Genomic DNA, 26181 nt, shown 5'->3' with positions numbered 1-26181 from the left:
TTGAATATGTTAAGCATTTCATATGGTTGGAAGATGTACATCAGTGTGGTTTCTGTTTTATAGTCTACCCCAATAAACATTCACATAAAATATCCATGGATTCATACATGTATGTGTTCTTTTCTGTCCCTTCCCCCTACATCCAGTCTCCACACCCTCCTCATCCCTCCACCCTATATCAAAGCTTGTGGTTCTTTTCCATCCATGTACTAAAAGGTTTCTTTGTAAACCAGGCCATTTGTCCATCATTGTTTGGTGTCCAAACAGTGGTAAGATACCCTGTCACCGATCCCACGTGCTATGAATGGCAGCTCCTCTCCGGACAATTGGCGTAGGGGCCGAGAAATATTCCTGAGAGGATTATTTAACCTTTCAATTTAGAGGGCACAAAGCCTGGCTGATTAATGAACTTTCTGATGGGTGCCGATAAGCGGATCTATTTCTTTATTTCCCCTAAAAGTGATTCCTTCTCCTGTCCATATTACTATAATCTTAAACATAAAATGTGGCAAATAGATTAAAAAACAGCACTAAAGAGTTTATCTGGCTGGCAAACTGAAGGAGCTAAATTAAAATTGGTAATGACAGCAGTGGCTCAGCCTCATATATGGTTTTTAAATGCACTGTGTATTTTGAAGAGACTTATTCTCCAGCTTGCCTGGTAATGACTGCTTTTGGTGCACAGTCTGGGGCTGGCTTCTGTTATCCCCACCCCACCCCCAAACCCCCCCCAAAAATGAGTTGTGTTATCTGGATGGCTGCAGACACATACGCATCCCCCTTTCTCACTGCATGGGCAGACAAGGTCGATAGCATTACAAGGTATTTGTGGCAGTGCTTGTTTCAGTTTTCAGAGCTGCCAGTTTCCAGGCGGATTTGAATTACAAAAGAAGAAGCTGGCATGAAAATTGAAAGGTTTTATCGGCTGGTCTGAAGCCTCATAGCACATTGCTTATTTATGCAGTCCATTTGCACCAGGAAATATAAAAAGGAAATACATTTTTAAAATAAGGCCATAAAGACCCAGATATGTTTAAGATGGCAAATAAAATATAGATACCTATAATATCTTTCCAGGAAACGATTTTCACTTAATGTTGCACATTACTTCAGAAGAGCATTTATGTTGCTGTCATAAATTTGTGCGTTTGTGTCACTATGTAGGTAGTCTCTAGGGATTAAGAAGGAAGCCTTTGCTAACTTACTTTAAAATTAAAATAGACAGAGGGATAGCTCTGCAGTTTGAGAGCTACATTGGAAATATTTAAATAGGGTGGTAAATTAAACTTAAACTAACATTTTTGCATTCCATGTAAAATTAGCTATGGCCCAGTGAATAAATGCTACTACCTTTAGAGAAAATTGGGATGCTTTTTAAGCCATGAAGATTTGGAGCATTCAGGGAGTGAATTACTATGATCCTTACTGTCTTGCATATATTCATTGTTCTCTGCTTACTGAGGTTTTTCTTTTTCGTTGTTGAGGGTTTTTTGGATGTAGTCAGGGGAAGTGTCTTATTTACAAAAAGAAAGATTGTAAATTAACAATATTAATAGCTCCTTTTTATAAAACTTGTGCTTCTTTTATTTTAGTCTTCTAATATACAAGGATACTTCAAACAGTTTATGGAAAAATAGAATGAAAAGATAATACAAATTTTTCCACAAACTCTTTTCAGACCCCTCATATTGTCTTTTAGATTTTGCTTAGTGTTTTAATGCTGTAAATCTATAACCTTTTCACTATTGCGAGTTATACCAACAATTTACATCTATTCACATTACCTTTAACATAGTTTTGACTTACTGAGAAAGATACACTTGTGCAATCCCTTATGGTCTTGATTACATAAAGTGAAGACATAAGTATACAAATATACAGTAGTTCAAGGCCTTGAATAATTAATGGTTTTGCTACTGGGCATTTGTAACCTTTCAACCTATTGGTTTGTAAAGCTTAAGGGTATCCAAAAGAGTGGCAGGGAGGAAATTATGTGTATATAGGAAATAATCAAATCAATAAAGCAACACTCTTTATTGTGCTCCAATTCAGATGAACACTGTTTAAGAATCCATATTCCAATAAAGCAAGTTACTCTCAGCTAAACTGCAATTTTCATTTTTACCAGTGTCTGGTACCTTTCTCATGTTTTCATGACCTGGACTAATTATTTCATGTAGTTTTTTTTTAACAGAGAAAATATCAAAAGCATACATGTCTGCTGCATGCTAATGATGTGCTGTACATTTTTTCATGAATTTTCATAAGGATTTTTTCTACGTAGCATGTGTGGCTTAATGATGTAATCACCCGATAGACTAGAAAATGCTCCAAAGGAGACGTTCCGGTCTGTTGTGTACATAATACATGTTGCAAAAATCTGCCTAATTAAGGAATTACCCAGTGGATTGGGAGTCTGTTAGGTACATGACATAGTTTTTTAACACATAAAAATATTGTGTGTATATTATTGTATATAGTACTTTTAATGCCATTTTTACTGGAGGGGAAATTAGTAGCAGTATCTACTGGTATACAAGTTAGTTGTCTTTTTTTCACTAAGAAAAAAATAAAAGCTCAAAAAAATTAATAAAGGAAGCGTTGTTTTAAAATAATTCCAAAGCCTTTAGCTTGGGGAGAAAATTCTTCCCAATATTTCTCAAAGGAAGTAATACTGTGAATATTTGCCAGAAATGGTGTGCAAACAGAAGGCTTTGTCCAAAACCATTGTTGGAACAGGCCTGGAGTTCAGGTCCCAGGTGTGAGGATCCACCTCAGAAAAACACTTTAAAAGGAGGAAAGAGCATCATCGTGTCTTTGCACTTTTGTTATACGGTATCATCATTTTTGCCTTGTCATAGACGCCGCTGTGGTTCAGTTCACTATAAAACAGTTTGCCCAACTTCTAAATTTCTTCCTTTGAGTCCTTTAGGCCCAAGATAGTTTTTTTTTCCCTCGAATATGTACAGATTATGTTTCTGTTGGCATTTATATTTTAAACAATACCAAAGGAAAGGGAGAGCATCCATTCTTCTTTCCCTGCCTACTCTTTATAAAACTAAATAAAATATTTAGAAAACTATACCTGATCTGTAGAGTAGCCAGTAGTAAAAAGCAGTATCTTTAAACAGGAAAAAAAAGTGTATTTTAAATTCAAACTTCTTTTCTGCTCAATAGTCACATTGGTGCTATTAGGTCACCTCAGCTAATAAATAGACTTTGAATATGATGGCAAGCTTTTGATTTGGGGTAACATTTTCTTGAAAAATCCTATTTGATTACTTGGGTTAGATTATTTAAATACATGAATATTGGGAAAGGTTTGTACTATTAGTGAGTTTATTGAAAGAATAAATAGAGATTTGGAAATATTTTGAGAGAATAAGGTTGTTTTCAAAAATGAAAATTATCAATTTAAGAGGTATATGTACAAATGTGACTTGTTCAGAAAGATCAGAGCTAAGCTCTACTTTTTCAGTGTTATATTTGATTGTGAATACATTTACCTCAAGTATTTAATGTATTTGCTTTTTAATATATGTTCATATGACAAATTGGATTAATAAATAAAAACATAGTCTAGTCTTTAAGCATATGTATGATTATAAAAATAAATCCGTTTTGCATTCACAAGAGTAGAAAATTCCCTTTAATTAGTGAAATTGATTGCATATCCTATATAGTAATGAGCCTCAACTAGATGCAAGCCCTCATTGGATCAAAGTCACTTTAGATAAGGGCAGCTCAAGGTCACAGAGGGAGATGCCCAGCAGGTTCATTTGCATAAAAAATTACTGTTAGAAAAAGGACACTGAGGCAGCTCTAGCATTTTGATCTCTTGGCCTTTGTCATGGAGATTCCTAGTAGTGAAGAGAGTAAGGCCAGTGTCCCAGATAATGATTAACTGTTTTAATGGCATTCATTCATTCATTCCTCACTAACTACTCATGCAGAAAAAAGGGTTATGTAAAATGACATTAGAAGAAAATCATTTGTAATCGTTGCATCGGGCTGCACTTTGAGGAGACATTAGGAGTAAATCCGTGGCGTGGTAGGCTTATGCTTTATCTTCTGATATTTACTGAGTTTACTGGTGCATGAAAAGCTTTCAGCAAGAATAGCAGATGGGATGGACCTTTCATAGGTAATGCTATCTACCAGGTTATTACTTCTATATTTTGATAGTAAAGTAATCTTCAAGATATCACCCTACAAATACAGATTATTTAAATATCTGTAACAAACCAAAAAAAAAAACAGACCTGCTTTCATAAGTAGTTTGTTTGGTATCTATTGGGCCAAAGTCTCTAGATAAATTTTTTGACCTAAAAAAAAAGTTCTAAAAAACTATATTCATTCTTTTGCATTAACTTTTTGTCAGCAGTTCAGGCTCATATGACAGAACCCTGAACATAGAGCTAATCAGTTGACACATTTTGCTTTAAATTGGACCTTTACTGTTAATTAAAAATAAAGACATGCTCCAAGGCAGAAGTATTGAGTCACAAATTTATATTTCTAACACTTTAAATAGCTTGAAGATTTTTGTTAGATTATAGTATGAAAACTTGCCCACTGAAAACCATTATTGAGTTTTCAGTACTGTATTCTAATACAGAAATGTTCTCTAATTAGGTAAGATCTAGGCTGATTTCATTCCTATTAAGTCCTAGTACATGATAGTTTATTAAAATGAGAGTATGTAGATAGCATTTGTCATGTCATTTACTAATTAATTATTGTGAAACAGTTTAGCATTTCATAGCACAATATAAATACTGTTGCTATTTTTATTAGTAATAATGGAAGTTTTTAACTAGTGACATTATTCAGATGATTGAACATCCAAATGTTTGCACTTCATCCAGGGGCATAAATGAACAGTGAGGCTATACATTTGAGATTACTTTCAAAATAAAATAAGAAGTGTCAACATGAAACATGTTTTCAAAATGTTCATTGAGAAGGATCTCTTTATCCCTGGTACCATAAGACTGAGTTCCTTTTCTCTTTGCGTTACTAATTCCTTCCTCATTTTGCCAGGGTATATGCCACACTCTCAGTGTGAAGTGGGGGAGACACTAAGAAAACTAAGTATTATTTATTCAAACTTCTTAATATATCAAAGCATGATTTTATAGGTTTTATCTTAATGACATAAAAAATTAATAGTTTCCCAAAGTATCCATATTATTATTAACAGTAGCTAAAATTTATTGGATGCTTACTGTGGACCATGTACTTTACATATGCATTACCTCATTATTCAGTCATTAACATTTCCTGAGCTACTGTATGCCTGGCTGTGTTCCGGGTACTAGGATACAGCAGTGAACAAAAACAGACGAAATCTCTACCCTCACAGAGCTTACTGTATCCTTACCCGGGAGCTGGAGTTGGGGGTGGATAGATCAAACAAATAAGTAAAATATGTAGTATGTCAGTTGTGGTAAGTGCCATGGAATTTTTGGTTGGTTGGCTGGTTTTTTTAATTTAAAAAAAAAAAAGGATAGTGAAGCAGGGTAGGGGGTACCGATTGGAGAGCGCTAACAGTTTTAAATAGGGCAGTCAGGAAAGCCTTATTAAGAAGATGACATTTGTGCCAAAACTTGAAGGAGGTGGATGGAGTGCAGTATGTTCTATCTGGGGGAAAAGTGATCCAGACAGATAGAATAGCTGGTGCAAAGCTCTGAGGTGGAAGTTTGTCTGGGTTTTTCAGAGAACAGTGAAAAGGCTAGTGTGACAGGCTTGTAATAAGAAAAAGTAGTGGGAGATGAGGTCAGACAGGTGGGAGGAAGCAAATTGTAGGCCGTTGTAAAGTTTTGGGATTTTACTCCAAGTGAAATGAGAAGCTAATTAGAGGGTTTTGAGCTGAGGAGTTATATGTTCTGATTTACATACTAAAATGATCACCCTATATTAAAAATAGGCTGCAGAAGGGCAGGGATAGAAGCAAGGAGACCAGTTATGAGGTTCTTGTAATCATCTGCATGAGAGGTGAATAGTCAGACCAGGATAGTAGTGTGCAGTAGAAAGAAGTGAATGTATTTTGCAGAGCCAACAAGCTTTACTGGTGGGCTGGATGTGAGGTATGTACAAGAAACAAGTCAAGGTTGTTGATTTTTGGCTTAAGCAACTAAAAGGATAGAGTTGCTGTTAATGAGATGAGTGGAAGGAGCATATTTAGGGTTGGGGAAGAAGAGCAAGGTTTTATTTTAACTTACTAAATTTGAGATGCCTGTTAGACATTCTAGTAGAGATGTACTAGCCTAGAATTGAGAGAGGTCAAGGCTGAAAACAGAAAATTTAGAGTGGCTAGGGCAATCTCTGAGATTAGATGAGAGCAAGTTAGATCGGATTAGACAGAGAAGAGAACCAGTCTCAGGACTGAGCCTTGGAGCACTACAATGTAAGAGGGCAAAGAGATGGATAGGAACCAGCAAAGGGCACTGGAGAAGAAACAGTGAGGTAGAAGAAAAACAAGAGAGTATGTCGTCTGGGAAGCTAAATGAAGAAAGTTTTTGAAGGAGGAAGTGGTCACGTGGTCACATTTTACTGATAGGTTATATAAGATGAATATGTTTCGAGTATGTCTCACAACAGTGTTATGAGAGAGCACTGTTACTATTATTATCACCATTTTACATATGAGTAAAATGAAGCAAAGACCATTTAAGTAATTTGACCGAAGTAATAGTTTAATAGTTTAATAGTAGAGCCAAGACTAACAGAATCCCAAAATGCAACAGATAACTGAATTTTACCATGTCATCTGGCTCTTTGAAAGATTTAGTCAGTTTTGCTTTTGATTGCCCCCAGTCCTTGAAATCCCTTCCTTCCATGCTTTGTCTTTGAATAGACCAAATATATATCCTTGCATTGTGTGTATATATATATATATATATATATATATATATATATATCCAGCATATACATGTCCATATCCTTGTATATTCCTGGACAATCTCCAGCAAAAAACAAGAAACTGGTAACAGTAATTACCTCTGAGGAGGGGAACTGAGTGACTGAGAACAGAAGTCGGAGGCACACTTTTCACTGTATCTTTAGTATCTTTTGAATTTTATGCCACATGTATGTTATTGATTTTAAAAACATTTAATTCTTTAAAAACTAAAGAAAAAAACTCATCAAAGATTTATTCTATAGCAGAAAGATATGATTTGTTCTTTCAGACTCTGTTCTACTAGCATCTCAGAAAAAAAATTATACTACTGTAGTTCTTTAATAGGAAATATGTACTTGGTGCACACTTAACTCCACTTGGTAAGCCCTGTCCTCCCTGGAACTTTTATCTCTTAAGATCTTTACCATATTTACTCTTTCATATGTTTTAGAATTCTCATTTAACTCTCTATTCCTCACAGTTACCTATTACAATGCTTTGCCCATAGTAGGAACCCAATAACCTTTTTGAATGAATGATTCCTACTAAGGGATAAATACATAGAACTACCTGTTATTTCCTCAAACTTAGGCAAAAAAATTACTAAATTAAGAGTGATTCCATAAAACTTCTGCTTCATATCCTCAATCACAGAAATTTTCAGTGTGTGTACCTTTATTGGCTGCATAACTCATTTCCACTCTCTAAAATTTTGAAGTCTTCAACATCTACTCATTCACCGCCTATTTATTTGTTCTAGGTCAGGAGTCAGCAAACTTTCTATGAAGAGCCAGATAGTAAATATTTTAGCTTGGCAGCCCATATGGTCTCTGTCACAACTCTGCCTTTGTAGCATGAAATTAGCCATAGATAATCAGTCCATAAATTAATGTGTGTGGCCATGTTCCAATAAAACTTTATTTACGGACACTGAAATTTATAATCTTCACATGTTACAAAGTAGTATCTTTTTTTTACCATTATTATTATTATTTTAACCATTTAAAAATATAATAGCCATTCTTACTTTGTGAGTCATATGAAAACAGATAGTAGGCCAGATTTGGTGTATGGGCCATCGTTTGCTGACCCCCATTCTAGTTCTTGACATAGGAATATGTAGTGGACTAAACAAAGATCCCTTCCCTCATGCAGTTTACATTCAGCAGTGGAGATGCAGGGAATAAACATAATAAACAAACAATCTAGTACACTCGGAGGTGATGGGTTCTGTAAAAAATAAATAAAAAATAGAGTAGGGGAAGGGAGATTAGGAGGACTGGGGAAGGAAACAAGTAGCAGTATTAAATAAAGGTGGCCTTTACTCTGAGAGGAGGTCATGGGAATGAACCCGTGGAGGGTTGTGTAGTAGTGTGACTTCCCTTGTGTTCTGTACTTCTAAGGAGAAGCCAGAAGTGCTGTGGGGATACAGATGGCCCTTCCTGTGGGGAGATCTCTACTTGTATCCATACTAATCAAGTCAAGTTCCAATAACTAGATATCCCTGTTAATTTGGTTCTCATCAGCCTGCCTTATCATTAATTCCTGGTTCATCTTGTCTGTTTGCATAGGATTCAAGCCAATGAAGTCTCTTATTTTAGTAGAATAAACATACCATAATTCCCTTCTCATTAATGAATTTAGAAATCTTGCCTCAAAGATAAATTGTCATATATTTGCATAAACAAATATAAATAAATTTATGGGCATAGATAAATAACTTTTTAAGAGCATTTATTATTTTGGGGGTGGATTATTTTTTTATCATCACAGCCCCTGCTAATAGTCACCAACTAGTTATTGAGCACCTTCCATTAGCTTCAAACCTTTCACTGGCTTCCCATTTCCCTTAAAATAAATCCACCGTTCTCCTGATCACCTCAAATGATCTGGTCCTTCCCACCCTCTAGAATCTCCTCTTCTTTCACTCTTCTTTCACCTACTATATTTCCAAGTTTACAGATATTTTTTTTCACATCCTCAAATGTAGTAAGCTTGTTTCCTACCTTAGAGCTTTGTACTACCTGTTCCCTATGCCTTATGCCTAAAATGGGATTTCCCCAGTCATCATATACCTGGTTTTATCTTATAAGAAATGACCGTCCTGATGAGGGTTTCCCCCAACAACTAATCTAAGTCACCACCAGTGACTCTTATTCACATAACTCTATTTTAATTGTCTACATACTATTTATCATTATCTAATATTTGTGTGCAGAAGCGCACATGTGTGTGTGTTTGTATGGTGGTAGTGGTGATGGTAGTTTTGTTTTTCTGTCTTCTACCACTAGAGATGTGAGCAGTGATTTTTATCTTGCTCACTTCTCATTTACCTGATCTTAGAACAATGTCTGACATGTATTAGGTGCTCAATAATTTTTTTTAATAAATTAATGAAAGAATGCATGCATACACTCTCATGCCATGTGCCCAAGACTCTGGTAAACATCACTGATGGAGGCATCCTTGGACTTGTATTCTGCTCTCCTTGTCACCTTTCTTTCTTCCCATACACAACCTAGTTTCTTGCAAAAGTCATCTATGTTCTATTCTTCAGCATCTTTCTACTTACAATAAACCCATTACAGTCTGGATTGTGCTTCTGCCTCTCAAGTGAAACTGCTCACAACAGTTTACAGTTACCAGAAACTTCCTGATTGCTAAGTTCAGTCTTTATCTTATGTAACACATCAGCAGCTTTTAACAACTTCTTCCTTAAAACATTATCTGGTCTACCTTCACACATGTTATACCATCTCTTGGTTTTCTTTCTTTCCTTTAAACCATGTATGCTTGTGGGTGCAATTTAATAATGTCATATCAAATAATACAGCTATCTTTTTAGTTGGAAAAATCATTTCTGCTTAATTTCAGTCTTCCTGGTACTTTACTACCTGAAGATATTTGTGAACCACTGCAATGAGTGATACATGGCTTAGTGCATACTTGTTAAAATTCTGCTTAATGACTTTTAGCTAGTCCTAATTTATGGATCACAATTTTATTGAAGAATATAGGACATTTGTTAGTTGTGTCTTTTATATCTCAATTGATAATAACAGATTGTAAATTCCATTTTGCATAGCATTCATGACCATTTTCAGTAGAAAAGATCGTTAGGGTTATTGTTTTCCTCCAATTTTCCATTTTAGGATATAGGAGCTGAACATAAAGTTGTTTTAAGACAATTTTCATGACCTATTCATTATTTTCCTATGCTGAGAAAATAAAACCCCCACAAACCACATGTTTGCAAACATTAAACAGCAAAATTAGTTGGCAGTCTAGCAGTCTTTGTTGTGGGGTCTATATTATTCTGTTTCTGTCTCTTATAACAGAATACCTGAAACTGGATAATTTATAAAAAAATGAAATTTATCTCTTACAGTCTCGGAGGCTGGGGGATGTCCAAAGTCCAGGGAATACATCTGGGGAGGACCATCTTCTGGGTTGGAACTCTGCAGAGTCCTATGGCAAACAGGGTGTCTGTTGGTGAGAATGGCCTGAGCAAGAGAGCTAACCTTCTCACTTGCTCTCCTTATAAAGCCCTCAGAACCACACCCATCACTCTGTGAATGGATCATTCCATCCATGAGGGTACAGTCCTCACTATCTAATCACCTCTTAAAGGCTCCACCTTTCAAATACCATAATTGGATTTCCTACCTTATTAACACTATTACAATGAGGATCAAGTTTCAATATATGAACTTTTAGGAGACACATTAACCCACAGCAGATCCCAATAAAGAACATAAGAAGTAAACTTATCCAAGTTTAAGCCCATTCTTACCTCTTTTTTTCCAATCTCCAAAAAGAAAAGGTAGGACAGGGATTTTTTCTCCTGTTTAAGGCTACTGCCTTCTTTAGTGGTCTTGCTCTATCTATCATCTCCTCTCTCTCCTGTTCCCAACTTCATCATCTCTCTACTAGCTTTCTCACATGCTTAGGTCTCTCTCACCCTAAAAACAAACTCCACCAAATCCCCCCTCCTAGTTTTTGCCCCAACTTTTTCTGCCCCTTCCTTCTTATTCATGCTTCTCAAAATGTATAATTACTTTCTCTTTTTCTTTAACTTTCAATCAATTTTTTTTAGCATTTATTAATGTGCAATATAATATACCTACTGAAAAGTGCATAAAATACGTGTATGTAATTTAATAAATTACTTATATAACACACACCCGAGTAACTTCCACCACCATGTTCAAGAAATAGAAAATTATAGCTACCCCAAAACTCTCTTTGCAGTGTTCTCTCCCCACTGGAAGTAACCACCATCCTGCCTTTTGTGGGTAATCATTTCTTTGCTTTTCTTTATATTTTTACCACCTTCATATGCATCACTTCACTCTTCAACCTGCAATCTTCTACGCTTTTTATCTTCCCACTGATTCCAAAATTCTTGCAGTAAGGTTATCCATAAACACTTCTAATGGATATTTCTCAGTCCTAATCTCGCTAGGCCTCTGCTATATTGGACATTGTAGAGCAGTTCATCCTTTTTGAAACTATCTTTAAGGTCTGTGATTGTATTCTCCTGTGTCTCCGTGTCCTTTAACCCCTCCTTCTCTGTTCCTTTCACAGGCTCCTCTCCCTGTCCCTTAAATGTTGCTGTCTCCAGGGTTCCATCCTGAGTCCACTGCCACTCTTATACTAGCGAAGGCCATTCTGTTCACTCTAGTCATTTCAGCCTTCACTATTATGTGGATTACTTTCAGGTCTATTTTTTAGCTCAGTCATGTTACCTACATTTTAATCTTACATAGACATTTGCCTGCTGGACTCTACCTAGATATTCGACTTCCAAGACAGACTTTCCTATTCTGAATCAACTGTTGGCACCACTACCGACCAGTTTATCTAAATTAGAAACCTAGAGAGCATCCTGATTTCTCCTCATTCTCCACATCTTTTCAGTGACCAAGTGATACCAGTTTTATTTCCTAATGTCTTTCCCAAATTTGTTCCCTTTTCCCTGTCCTCGTTACTCTTGTAGTTTAGGCCCTCATCACCTAACCCGGAATTTCTAACAGCCACCTCCTTGGTCTTCTTACTGCATTTAACCTTCTTCTCATATTTATCCTCCTTATAGCTACAAGCTATATTTTTCCAAAATACAATTCTAACTATTCTACTTCTATACTAAAAATCTTACACTTAAAACCAGGTAAAGCTCAAGCTCCATGACTTACAAGGCCCTCCATTCTCTTGCTGTGCTTTCTCCAGCCTCGTTTTTCACTACATACTCGTTTTCACTTCATACTTTGGCAGCATGTATGCTCTTTTTAGTTTCGTGCCATTGTTCACACTGTCCTCTCTGCCTAGGATTCTCCATTTGACTTACACCTAATTCTTTGAGAGTAAATTTAAATTTTAGAGGGCTGGCCTGTCAGCTCACTTGGGAAAGCATGGTGCTGGTATCACCAAGGTCATGGGTTCAGACCCCCATACAGGCCAGCCACCAAAACAAAAATAAATAAATAAATAAATCTATCTCTATTTATTTATTTTATACCTCCTAAGTAGCTTTTTCTGACCCTTCCTTCACCGCATTCAGGGGTGGACCCCCCTCACCACTCCATTAATGCCTTGTACATACTTCTATAACTGTGTTCACGTTGTTCTACTACTAGCCCATTAATCTTCTCTGTCTGAGGTACCCAACACAGTATTGGCACAACGAGGATGGAGGAAGGAGGGGAAAACACAGATCGACATTAAATATAAAAGCATTGTTCTTATCATGTTACATACATTAATACATAGAATCATGTGGCTCTCCACACTAAACTCTAAGAAGCAGTATTTCTAAGGAATCCTTTACCTAAAAAGAGCTCTTTTGGAAAGAATAAGGTTTTAATTTTCTTCTAACACCTAATAAATCCTCACAAATATTCATGTTGCAGACCAAACCTGGACCACCCAAAAAGCCGAAGACCCCATCTGGACAATCAGCCTTAGTATATTGCTACAACTGCGCACAGAAAGGCCATTATGGACATGTAAGTTTGAGTGGCATTTGGGCATAAATCATTCTGTTGTCAAAAACTGGTGGCTGAAAGATGAACTCAAAAAGAACATAGCACTGCATGCTTTTTTATAAACATTCCAACGTGAGACACAAAATATTTTCAAATGATTTACTTCTGCCATCCCTTCCAAAGTAACAGTCTATCAGAGCATATTCCTCTAATTATTTTAAACGTACATGAACAGGTTAGGCTAAAACAAATACAAAATCAATCAGACAAATAATAGTGGTCAACAGTACAATAGCAGTTCTTATAAGTTCATAAAATTATGACGTGACTGTGTCAAAGTAATAGTAACTATAAGAATTACTATTACTTTGACACAGTCACGTCATAATTTTAGATTTTGTACTTAGTTTTCCAGTTTTTCCTTGTACTGTGTTCAGTTGAATCTTCATCACTTGCATGTAAAACCCAACACTCACTAGTGGAAAAACAGAGGTGCTGTATCATTGAGTGGCCCGCCCACCCCACAAATGCCCAGATTCCCTATTCAGTCAACATATTTCGTAGCTCCAACTGAAAGGGCCAAACTTTGTGTGTTCTAAATGCTGAGGTGTCAAAGCAAAAGAAATTTCTTGCTGTGAGGTGGGCATGAGTTCTCTAGCCATTTGCCATATTAAGTATGAACCAGCAGCAGCTTATCCCAGAGAAAGGATGCAATAAGAATAGGCTTAGAGCCCATACATTCTGGGTATCTTGAGACAAAGAAGGAAAGACACTGGCATAGGAAGTAGAAAATCCTTATGGAGAGTTGCATGTCCAGTCTCAATGTAGGCTTCTAACAGCCTGGAAACCAAGTTAAACAAATATCAAATCAGATCTGATGTCAGGAAGCAAAAAGCATACAGAGGCTCGGGAGTCCTCAAAATGGGTAGGAGTCTGAGCAATAAGATGGGGTAGGATTGCAGGTCACCTCTTGAATTCCAACTATGGCACTTTACTGGTGCAGAACTTGTGGCCAGAGCCCTACATTGTGGGAAGAGACAAAAAGACTGGGAGAAGAAAAAGTGTTAGACAGAGTCCATCAGCAGATCAAGTTTATCTTCCATACTGGGTCAGCAGGAAACGGGGGTGGGGGGAAGGGTGAAATATAGAATATAAACGCTAGGCTGAGGGTCTGATCCTCCTCCATTCTAATTTTTACTCTGCTACTGACTTTAACCACATGACTTGAAGAACACACTTTTCCACCCTGGTCCTCAGTTTCTTTATCTCCAAAGCAAAAAAGTTATACAGGATATCTCTCAGCGCCAACGTTTGGATGCTTTCCAATATGATCAAATCCATAGAATGGTGATACAGATGGAGAGATCCTACAGTGTACTTCATTTCTGTAGAACTCACATTGAAAACCTAACTAGAGAAGACTCCTTTTACAAAATTCTAATTTCTAGATCTTTTACTGCTCCGTGCATTCCTCCTTGTTATCAACATTCAGATGTTGGGCCGGCCCGGTGGCGCACTGCTACAGTGCGCCGCTTGGGAGTGCAGCGGCGCTCCCGCCGAGGGTTCGGATCCCACATACAGACCGGCCGCTCACTGGCTGAGCGAGGTGCAGGCGCGACGCCGAGGGTTGCAATCCCGTTGCCGGTCCTGGTCCGGTACGGGCGCAACACTGAGGGTTGCGATCCGTTGCCGGACACGAAAAAAGACAAAAAGGAAAAAAAAAAAAACATTTAGATGTTGCCAACACCTTTTAGGGAGCATAGTCATGTAAGCAGTCCACTGCCACACAAATCACATAGATGTACAATTTTGCTTGCTTACCTCTTTAAAGCAGAGGGGTATAATTTTACCATTTATGTTTGTTCAATTAAAGAAAAACAATTATAGTTGGATGTTTACTGCTTAGTAGTCATTCCTATTAATATAGATTAACAGGAAATATTTTTAAAGCATATGGAATTTATCCTTGAAATCTAGATTTAGATAATTTTTAATTTACAATAAAGCAAATTTGGCAGCCTCATTACTGGCATAGATGAAGAACTCTAGACTCTCCACACTAATGAGGAAGATCAGTGGTGTGGCTAATCCAGAATAGTAGATAAATTATATAGCCAACTGTCAGTTGTCTGTGCTAATGGAGGGGACCAGCAATGTGGATAATCAAAATACAGTTTACATTTAGTTTTGGAAAACATTTGTAGTACAGTATAGCTCTGTGTAGTCACATCAGTCTAGACCATACAGGATCCAAATACAAGAACATGCAGGTGGCTAAAGACATCTGAGCACCCTTCCCCTTCATTTTCAGAAATTCAGCCCTACAGATGTTATTATTGAATAGCTTCTTTGTGTGAAGGGTATTCTAAGGTACATGTGACATGGCCCTTCCCTGATTCTACCCACTCTCTAGTTGGAGAGGCAAGGACAACAGTAGTCACTGAACAAAGAGACTACTCCAGGAGGGTGTGACAGGGTGAACCAGGTCTGGGAGAGTTAAAAGGTTCTATTGAAGTGGTTATTGACTGAGTGTATCAAGATCTCTAGTACCTTTTTGTAATCATAATTTGCTAGAGATAAAATTGCTTTACACACCACCATTACAGTACTAAAGCATTTTGAATATGACATTACTTATACCATTGAGATTTGTGCTTTCATGTATTTTATGTTATTAATTAGAAGACTTTCATTTCAAGGGCCGGGCCCGTGGCTCACTCGGGAGAGTGCGGTGCTGACAACACCAAGGCCACGGGTTCGGATCCTATATAGGGATGGCCGGTTGGCTCACTGGGTGAGCGTGGTGCTGACAACACCAAGTCAAGGGTTAAGATCCCATTACCTGTCATCTTTAAAAAAAAAAAAAAAGAAGACTTTCATTTCAGTTATGATTAGAATCTTAAACCCAAGTCTTTTATCAGTATCCTTTCTCCTGGGAATGGGAACTTGGAGCCACCATGGAGAGTGGTTTACAAAAGCATTTCTTTATGTTGCCTTATATGTTTGCTTTATAATTTCCAGGACCCAAAAAAGCCCAAAAGATTCAGAAAAGAATAAATCTAAAGATAGCAAAATGAAATAATAAAGATAAGAACGAAAGTTATTGAAATAGAAAACTAAATAGCATCAACAAAACCAAACAAGTTGTTCTTTGAAAACCTTTTCTTTTCAAAAAGAAAGAGAGATTTCTGGAAAAACTAGTCAAAGAAAAAGAAAAAGTACAAATAAACAATGAGTGAAAAGTGTAAGTAATGTAAAATACTAGGTGTTTTTTCGTTTTGGTTTTGGTTTTTTTGTGGGTTTTTTTGGCTGGCCAATACAAGGATCAAACCCTGGGCCTTGGTTTTATCAGCACCAACAGAGCTAACTGGCCAGCCAAAATACTGTATTTTTATTGTTGTTGTTGTTATAAAGGAATACTTTATAAAGTTCAAAGTTAAATCTGAAAATGCAAATAACTCTTGAGAAAAATATAAATTAATCAAACTGACTCAAGAAGTACAAACCTACATGAACCAATACCATTAAAGAAGTTGAATAAGTAAGCGAAATTCTCTCCATTGAAACCTTGAAGACGCAGATAGTTTTACAAGCAAGTTTTACCAAACTTTAATTCAGAAACTGATAATCCAAAGTAATACTATCCCATTATTTTGTGAACCTATTACAACCCAAAGCAATTTCAAAATATTTACAGAATGATACCATTTTTACAGCCTGAAAACTTGACACACTATTGTTTATTGGAATATTCATTAGCAGTAGGTAAAAAAAAACATGAGAATGGCAGACACCAACTTTACGACAGTGGTAACTTCTAGAAAGGGAAGGAGATAAATGAGAAAGTTACACAGAGGATATTAGTTATATCGGTAATGTTTTAATTCTTGGTGGGGAACAGAAGTCGATTAAGGTAAAATGTTATGATTTGATATGAGTAGTAAATACAGATTTCTATTACTTTATTGTCTATACTTAAGTGTATATTTAGAATGATTCTAATTTTTTTTTAACTCTGCAAATGAAATGCATAAGTGTAGGGCTACCACCTTGGTCAGATATCTTAGAAGTACAAGTCTAGCGTATAATGCTGAAGTTATGATCAGCTAAATTCTATGTGTATATTTCACATACTTTCTAAAAGGTATTCTAATTTCTCTTCAATACTTAGAAATATTGAACATTTGTAAATAAATTTTAGGCAAGATAGCAAAAGACAAAAATGAGAAAGTTCCAAAGGGAAACCTCTTTCAAAGAAGATGTTTCACGCATGCTGAGTGTATATGTGTCACAGATCATGGTAAACAAAAGCCATGTATGCAGAGTGGTTCAGGCCAAAGGATGTGGTTTTGGGAAATATCAGCCATGAGAAGGCCAGAGTCTTGAGAGGAGGGAGCTGCCCTAGGGACGTGAGTGAGAGTAGTCATCTCAACTTGGGTGGCGAAGGGGACAAGGAGAACAGAGATTTCGAGTATCTCACAGTTAGCTAGGAACATTTTCAAACTAGACATAATCCACCACCACCCCACTCCCCACCATAAGAATCGCTACCCTTATAAGCGGTGAATGTTGAGTTACAATAGCTTGCAGAGCACTAGTGTCTAGGGAAAAGAGCAAAGGGCTTAGGATTTACACCCACACTTGGGGGATGGGAAGAAGAGATGGGAGAAGCACTTGATGGAAAGCTGGTGAAAGAGACAAACAAGCAAAGGACTAATACTATAACATAAGGCTGAATAAAATAAACCCTCTAACAGAGGTACAAGTGCAGTTGGGACCTACTCCTCAATGCTGTTAACTCAGACTAGGGGAGGGGTTTGGCAGGGAAGATTGAAAAAGGATAAGGTTTTTATAGGTGAGGAAATAAGGGAAGAAAGCCCAAACCTGGAAGAATAGCATATATGCACAAGGGAGTATAGGGCCGGGTGACCCTCCCAGCACCCCAGGAAGGACTGTGTCCTGCAGCCACTGCATGAGGTACCAGTGATGTGGGACTCATCTCTAATTAACATGGCTCAGAATCTTGCAAAAAGATTTTCTGAACAGTGTGACCTCATGATGTCATAATGTCAAATACAATTTTTAGGAATGTACAGAAGACCGAATGTTTCACGAGCCATTTCCAACATCTCCATTCATCTACTACTATGATGACAAATATGAAATTCAGGAGAGAGAACAGAGAATAAAACGAAAAGTAAAAGGTATGTTATCAGACTTCTCCTTAGATCACTTTTGCAGGAGTTCCTCCTCTTTTTTTTTTTCACTATCTTAGAAACTGGAACTTTCTTGATCTGTAGAAACCAAGCACCCCCTTCAAAAATCTTGTGTTGTAATCTACTCACAATAAACATTTTTCTCACATGGTAATCATTTTAGAAAATGTCCAGAAAATACTGCCATCCATCCATGCATGCAGAGTTTTTAAAAAGATTCCTTTGAGATTTTTCTGTTTGGCAAGTAATTGTTTTTTCCCTTGAAAAGAAAGGCTTTCCTGCTAGGTGATTTCTGGAGCTTCTCCTAAGAAGTCATTTCTAGTAGGCCACCCCTGCAAAGCAGAGTTCCAGATCCACAGCCACGTCTTTGGTTTCTGTATTTATTGCTAATAACATAAAGTTCTCGCTCATCAAATTAATATCTTATCATTTAAGTCCATTTTCTCTACCTTTGTTCTTTCTTGCTATGTACTTTGAGATGGTTTTGCTAGTTACCTTTCTTACTTTCAGGGCAAAACAGTTCTGTGTTCTTCAAGTTGTTCTATATATTGTTTTCTGACTCTTAGCTTTTTAGTTATTCTCTCCCAGACTCCCTGAATTCAGGTACTTTTCAAAATGATAGTAATTCTGAGGAAAGTAGAAGCATTACTTCTCACAGCTGCATATTTTACATATTACATTTAATATAAAATTTATCTCAACTATAGAGAAATTATAGTACATGAAGATAATGGTTAAGCAACTAAATTAAAAAGAGATTAATATGCATGAAAATGTCATCTCTGGATTATGGGTGCTTTCTGTTTTATTTTCTTTATATTTTTCTACTTTTTCCACATTTTCTGAGTATTTGTAACTTTAATAATCAGAGAAAAACAATTTAGTTTCCTTTTTATCTAGTTGTATTAACAACTTTGTAGCACAAATCTACTTTGAGGCTCACTGGGATCTATTGGAATTTTTATTTTATGCTAAAAGTTTTTATTGGCCACTTCTCTAATCTTTCAAGGTTCTGTTGACATGTTAGTTTTCATCCTTCACTATAACCTCACCTCCCACCTACCCTTATCAGAATCACTACCATCAGGCACTCATAGTGTATCAAATCCTGACAAAATATAACCTCAGATCTGGCACTGAAACCTCTATAACATACATGTGGGCATGTGCATGTGCACGCATACGCTCACACTCCCCAAGCCAGGGATCTCTACCCTGGAGGAATCATCTCCTGGGCAGTTTGGCATCCACCTATAAGTACTGTGGCCAGACTTTATCTTCAAAGGGTGATTGAAATGTCATGAGACTGTCAAAAGGCTGTTTTATACATCTTGCTTCGCCTTCAAGCACTGTCTCTTTATCACTAGAGGAACTTGAATTGGTCAGACGTGACTTTTCTTCACAAAACTAAGATGATTACTGTTCTTACTGGTCCTTGTCTCCATTATTTAATCTAGTTAAACTGTTGAATAGAATAAATATTCTTGGATTCCTGGATGTTTTCCATTTTTAGCAATCAGGAATATAGAACCACAACCATTTAATTTTTAGTGAGTGATTTTTTACTTAGTAAGGGCTCTTTAGAATGTCATATTGTTAACACGTTTAAATGTCTACCTTCCCTGTCTGCTAGTTATTTACAGACTTATGAAAGCTCTGCATGGACTGTCTCACTTCTGAATATACAAAAATACTTTTATATTTTCCAGAACTCCAAAAAAATGGGAATTTTCCAAGGCAATTCAAGAGATCTCAAATGGAAGCAGCAGGTAAGAGGCCCCACCATGATGTGAAGAAGAGCCATGCCTCGTGGAAAAGCAACAGGTGGCCTCAAGAAAATAGAGAATCCCAGAAAGACATGGTGAACAGGAATAGAGAACGTGAGAAGCAGAGGAAGGCCAACAGGCATCATGAAGTGGATGAGGACTTTCCCAGGGGCTCAAAAGCTCACTCTTCTTCCAGCAGTTTTAAAACCCTGAAGCCTCACAAGTCTTTTCACCATTCCTCACATTACCACAAGCCAAGAGAAGACAAGCTTCCCAAAGAGGGCAAGCGGGGCAAGCAGAAGAAAAAGGAGAAATACTTGGAAGATGATAGCAATGACAATTTATTTCTTATTAAGCAGAGGAAAAAGAAGTCTAAGCTGTAAGACAGCTTCTGATTTGGCTTTCCATTGTTCATTTGGTCTTCATGTCTATAACATTCTGGCAATATTTTATTATCTATGATTAAATAATGTGAGGTTTTTGTTTTGTTTTGTTTCAGCCATACCTAGAGTTACTGAACAAAGACCATGGAGATGTCAGTTCTCTATGTCCAACAGGTTATTAGGTAAGAAAGCAGAAAGATAGATTTTGACTTCTGCCATTTTAATGTCATTTTTACTCAGAATCCTAGGGATAGAAAGGATTAGTTTTTTCAAGAAAACTTTTTTAAAAATCTTTGGGAAAAAAAAATACAAGCTCATCAAATGTAATTCATCTGCAATGCAAGTATGAAAATTAAATCCTCACAGAAAGAGAAATTAACAGTAATAAGAAATATTAATCGATTTTTTTTTTTTAGCATTGCTCTTTTTTGAAAATTGGAAAGGAAAATATTTATAAATCTTAACCGAGCTTTTCTTGCTTCTGAAGTTGTTGTTAGAGTCTTCCCTTGGACAGAACATCACAGGCTGACTGTGAAACTGAAGGTATCATCGTTGAAGCCCTGAAGAGCCAGGGAATTGGTAAAATATAGATAAGGAGTCCACTCAGGATAAATGTCACAAGACAGATTTCCTGAAAAAGGTGAAAAAGAGTCATCAAGAATTTTAACAATCACAGTGAAATAGTTTTTACCATTTTTATAGCCACTTTCAAGAAGAATGTCACTCAGATATATAAAGATGATTGATACCCAACTTAAAAAATTGTTTTGTTTCTGTGGATTTTTTAACCACCAAAAGCTATACAAAATTTTTTGTACTTGTGATCTTTTTGTACTTATCAAAGCCTAATGTTAGAATAAGAAAAATAAAATGTCTGAAATAGAGTAAACAAATGTGTCTTATGTAAAAAGACAATGAGAGTTTGGGTGACAAAGGGCATAATTGGGTTGGACAAGTGTCTGAAATTATAAAATCACCATAAATTGGAGTCAAAAGTGCCCTTGTTGCCCAAGCACAAGGCCAGAATAAAATGGTATGGAATCAGTTAAATAGGACAGTTTTATAATGTTGGATTCTTAAATTTGTATTTTACTCTTTGGGAAGTATGCAAACTGCTATATATCTGGTAAGATCAGCTCCCTTATCTTTTGGGTGGGGGGGAGGGGGGAGGAAAAGTCTCTTCTCCCAAATCAGCTCTAGTGTAAATTGCAGGGCCACAATCTTTAGTCCACCACCATCCCTGCTGCTGCATAGCTTTCAGCTAAGTTTGTTGTGTGTTGTTGCATGGCTTCCTAACATCTACTGGAGTTGTGACCCTATGGTAAGCAAACAGAGTCTTTTAACACACTGCAAAAAGTGACAGCCATGAAAAACAGCTCCGTAGAAGTGGTAAGCTTTGAGATAATTGGCATTATTCCTGAGTAGGACCTGGGACAAGCATGGCTTACTATTGATATGGTGTAACTAGCACCCCTTCTGATCCTAGGACATCTCCTTTCAGGGCAGAAGTGGGATTGTCATTCTGCAGGTTCTTTAATACATAGAAGATTGTTTGGAGTAAGGAAGAAAAAAAGCACGTTTTTCTGTTTGTCTCTGCACATTATCTTATTTTTCCCCAAAACATTTTTTTTTTTTTTTTAGACAACCGGTTTTGATCTGGGATGTAATCTACCCATCAGATCCATGCATTTATATGCAGATAGGAAAGGAGGCTGAGTTACTTCACTTGTGGGCATTAATTAAGATGCAGTTTTCATTTCCTGGTGAGGGAAGAACACAAACACAGAGGAGCCTCTGCTCCATTTCCTCTTTATGTCACTTGTCCTACCCCCCACTCCAAACCCCTGGCTCTTAAACCAAGTATTTAGGTTAGTCAGTCACTTAGTTTATTCGCACACTAATTCTTTCCGTAAGAGAATGGGGAATTCAAAATACATAGATTCAGTAATTAATCAGATAAGACTTTACATGGCGTATTATTAATCCATTTTATTTATTTATTTTTATTTTTATTGAATCATAATTGATTTACATATTTTGGGGATTCAGTGTTGACATATGTTGATCAAATCAATATTACTAGTATGTATATTGTTACAAACTGTACTTATTCTTTATGCCTCTTGTCCAATCTCTCCCTATCCCCCTCTCCCTCCCCCCTCCCACCACTGACAACCCTAGATTTCTTCTCTCCCTCTGAAAGAGTAATGGTTGTTCTGTTGATTTGTTGCCTAGATGATCTGTCCAATGCTGAAAGGTGTGTACAGTCCCCCACCATTATTATAGAGCAGATACTTCTTCTGTCACTCTGGAATGGGCTTTGTGGAGAAAAAGACATCCTATTCTTTTCTTTGGTCTCTGATGGTGACTCTCCTTGTGTCAATGCACTCCAGTGGCTGGCAGACCATCTGCGTGGTGGTTGTGACCTCTAGCCACTTTCATGCAGCTGTGGTTACTGTGGTGGCTATGGTGGACCACCCACATGGAGGTGATGTTTTCGGCATGCTTCTTGACGCTGGTGGTGTGCCTGGTTTTGCAGGGGCTCTAGTCCCCGACTCCATGTCCCGGGTCCCCGGGTGGGCCCCAAGGCGCTGGCAGTGTGCCTGGTTGTGGGCAGGGGCAGGGGGGGCTGGTCCCTGGCTCCATGCCCTGGGCTCCCAGGCGGGGCCGTATTAGTCCATTTCTATTGCTTATAACAAGATATCTGGAACTGGGTAATTTATAAGAAAATGAAATTTATTGTTTACAGTTTTGGAGGCTGGGACGTCCAGAATCCAGGGAACATATCTGGTGAGGGTCTTGGTGGTGGCGACAGTGACCCAGGGTCTCACAGGGAAGAAATGGCAGAGCAGAGGGAGATAATTCCTCAGACACTCTCCTTTTAAAGTCCTCAGAACCATGTCCACGACCACCCGCAGTTGTTAATCCATTCATTACAGCATGGTCCTACAATCTGATCACCTCTCCAGGGCCCCTCCTTTCAATTACCATAACAAGTTTTCCCACCCTCTTAATGCTGTCACAGTGAGGGTCAAGTTTTGGGAGGACACTCAATTTAAAGCACATAAATAAATAGAAGAAAAGCAGATGTCCAAAACAGTGTGGATCCATATAGTTGCTAGGATTGAGAAGATTCTAAACGTTTTTTACCTCTGGTCCCACTTCTATTAGAAGCAGCCTGAGCAGCTATTTCCTGGGTTCTACCATGTTTGAAAAGCCTGGCTTTCATGGACCTTGCTATTAGTAGTGATTATTATTAGCTCTTTATTTTTATGTTATACAAGGATTACATATTCATTTTAAGGGGAAAAAATGTAAAAATCATACATGATTTTTTCACCCAAAGGTATGGTTAAAATTCTTAGTGTCTGTCCTTCCAGACTTTTTTCTATACACATACATACATTGTTTTCTAACCTGCTTTTCCATTTAATACATTGTAAAAGTCTTTCCAATCATATGTCTACATCATTATTTTTATATGATACCCTATTATATGGCTGTACCATAATTTACTTAATCAGCTCCCTGTTGGTGAACATTTTGGTTGTTTCTAATTGTTATTTTTTTAATCCTTCTACATTATATTTTCTTCATTTAATTATAATAAAGTGGAATTTATGGGTCAAAGAGCATGCATGTATTTTATGAAGATTTTAGTACATATTGCCAAAATACATTCCCCAAAAGTCATTTATACATCCCTGGCAGTGTGTGAGAGAGTTCATTTCCCCACTCCCACTATAACAGGGAACATTGTCATTCCTTTCTTTCTTTGCCACATGGATAGGCAAAGAAACGTTATTTGTTAGTCCTGCAGTGAAAAGATTGATGTGGGCTATGTTTGTGTAAGGAGAGACAGGATTAACAATATAGGAATAATCTGTGGATAAAAAATATGGAGAGAAGCGTTCTATAGGAAACAAGTGAAAATTCTGCCAGCAAAAGATTACATACAAAATAAGAGAGCCTTTTATTCCTTTATAGCTATCTTAATCCCCTGATCTTATCATACTTTGTTTTTACAGGTTAGAGGGTGCTGCTGGCATTAAGTAGAGACCAGAGTTGTTGCTAAATACAGTGAAATGCACAGAACAGCCCACAAAAAAGAATTATCCTGACCAAAATATCAGTAGTGCTAAGGTTGAGAAACCCTGATTGAAACCCCAACCCATTTCTCAAAAGGAATTCTGTTCACTAGGAGAGGACTTAAAGATTGCCTTCCACATCTGACAGGATGTAGCCTTGTCTCACAAGGCTTAGAATTTCATTATACTGCTGGTATTTGAGAGATTGGTTAGACATGTCCCATTCATCTGAAATAAGGAACACTGGTTCCATGGCATGAAGGTCTACAGACTATATGGACTACTTTGTAGAGGGACAGGGCTGCTGTAGACTCAGCCAGCTGAGGGGAATTAACTGGAAAGCATGGATACAAACCCTAGATCACCAGGCTAGGATGTAAGCAGTGTTGAGATAAATACAGAATTGTGGTGTGAGAAAAAAGCGAGTCAGCTAGTGAAGGAAGGAAAGAGTTGGAGAATGTCCAGTGGGACATTTGATTAGATAAGAATGTCACTAGCTTGTAGGAGCCATCACCAGGACCCAATTCCAGCAGAGGCCCTTAGGTTTTATAGTTGGATTTACCGCTTCAAAGAAGCACCAACTGTCGAAAGACATGGTTTATTATGCATGCCATGTAAAGAATCACATGATGAAGCGTGTTTGTAATTTGGGCCAAAAGCTTCATAATTGCTCTCTCCAGGTAGAATAACTTAAATTTCTGGTTCATTCAGTGTATACAGTGAACATTATACATACCCATCCTAACAATTATGAAATAAATCACTTCAAGAATAGCCATTAAAGGAGTGAAGAAGTGAGACAGGGAAGAAAAGAGAAGGAAGCCAAGCTGGATGCTTTATCAAGTCCCAGAGAGGGGACCTTTCAGGCTCACAAGGGAGCACTAGAGACAGTATAGGCCACGCCTCAAAGTTGATCAGGGAGGAAAAAAGTTGGAGTGTTTGTGTCTTTTTTTTAAAAATAGTCATTGCTTAAGAGCTGCTCCTGAAGCCTTTCTCAGTCAACTCTGGCTCTCTGTCCACTCAGGCAAAGTGGGTTTAGGCAACTAGAGGGTAGCCTGACGGGCACAGGGATGTAGATGTTACACTAACATCATGTGCTACCACCATAATCTCTGAACAGTTCTTCCCACAAAATGATACTTGGCAGTCTTACATCAACGTATTTTTTAATTGTTTTCGAATGCAGAAAAATGCAACTTTATCTTGATATAGTGGATGTAATAATCCTCTCAGTAAGAGTTTATCAGTTTGAGGTACCCATATATGACAGTGCAACATGAAGAGGGTCCAGAATATCAAACATATTGCAGCATTTATCACAGTCATTTTCAAAATAAGTTTCCAACCAAGATTGGAGCAACTGGGACCAGATTTATGCCCCATCCTGAAACAATGTAAAAATTATGTTTAACTATTTTCAAGACTTTGAACATCAGACAAGGAGGGACAGTGAACTGTGAGAGGTGTGCCCTGTGATTGCCCCAGCTGACTGTTTACAGAGTTTTCTTTTTCTTTTTCTTTTTTTTTAGATTTTATTTTTTATTTATTTATTTATTTACTTATTTTTAATTTTATTTTGTCGATATACATTGTGGTTGATTATTGTTGCCCCTTACCAAAACCTCCCTCCCTCCTCCCTCTCCTCCCTCCCACCCAACAATGTCCTTTCTGTTTGCTTGTCGTATCAACTTCAAGTGATTGTAGATGTTATATCTTCTCCCCCCCGCGTTTTTTTGTGTGTGTGTGTGTGTGTGAATTTATTTATTAAAGAGCTAAGTAGGCATTTCTCTAAGGAAGATATACAAATGGTAATCAGCATTTTGAAAAGCAAAAGAAATAG

At 37.3% G+C, this 26181-nt stretch overlaps 1 protein-coding gene across 2 annotated transcripts in view; it reads left to right on the top strand.

The window, feature by feature from the left end:
* Positions 1-21137, top strand: part of ZCCHC7 (zinc finger, CCHC domain containing 7) — a 250835-nt gene extending 229698 nt beyond the window's left edge. Inside the window, exons 7-9 of one of the 2 annotated variants that reach the window (XM_008587816.1) lie at positions 12814-12909; positions 17975-18092; positions 19814-21137. In XM_008587816.1, coding sequence (XP_008586038.1) covers positions 12814-12909; positions 17975-18092; positions 19814-20253 — 654 coding nt within the window. In that variant the 3' untranslated portion in view covers positions 20254-21137. The remainder of the gene's footprint in view (positions 1-12813; positions 12910-17974; positions 18093-19813) is intronic. The other variant, XM_008587885.1, reaches the window with a different exon arrangement.
* Positions 21138-26181: the final 5044 nt, after the last annotated feature.

This window comes from Galeopterus variegatus, unplaced genomic scaffold (genome assembly GCF_000696425.1).
Source record: "Galeopterus variegatus unplaced genomic scaffold, G_variegatus-3.0.2 Scaffold11, whole genome shotgun sequence".
In the NCBI taxonomy this organism is placed as follows: Eukaryota; Metazoa; Chordata; class Mammalia; order Dermoptera; family Cynocephalidae; genus Galeopterus; species Galeopterus variegatus.
This window is presented reverse-complemented; position numbering and strand designations above follow the sequence as displayed.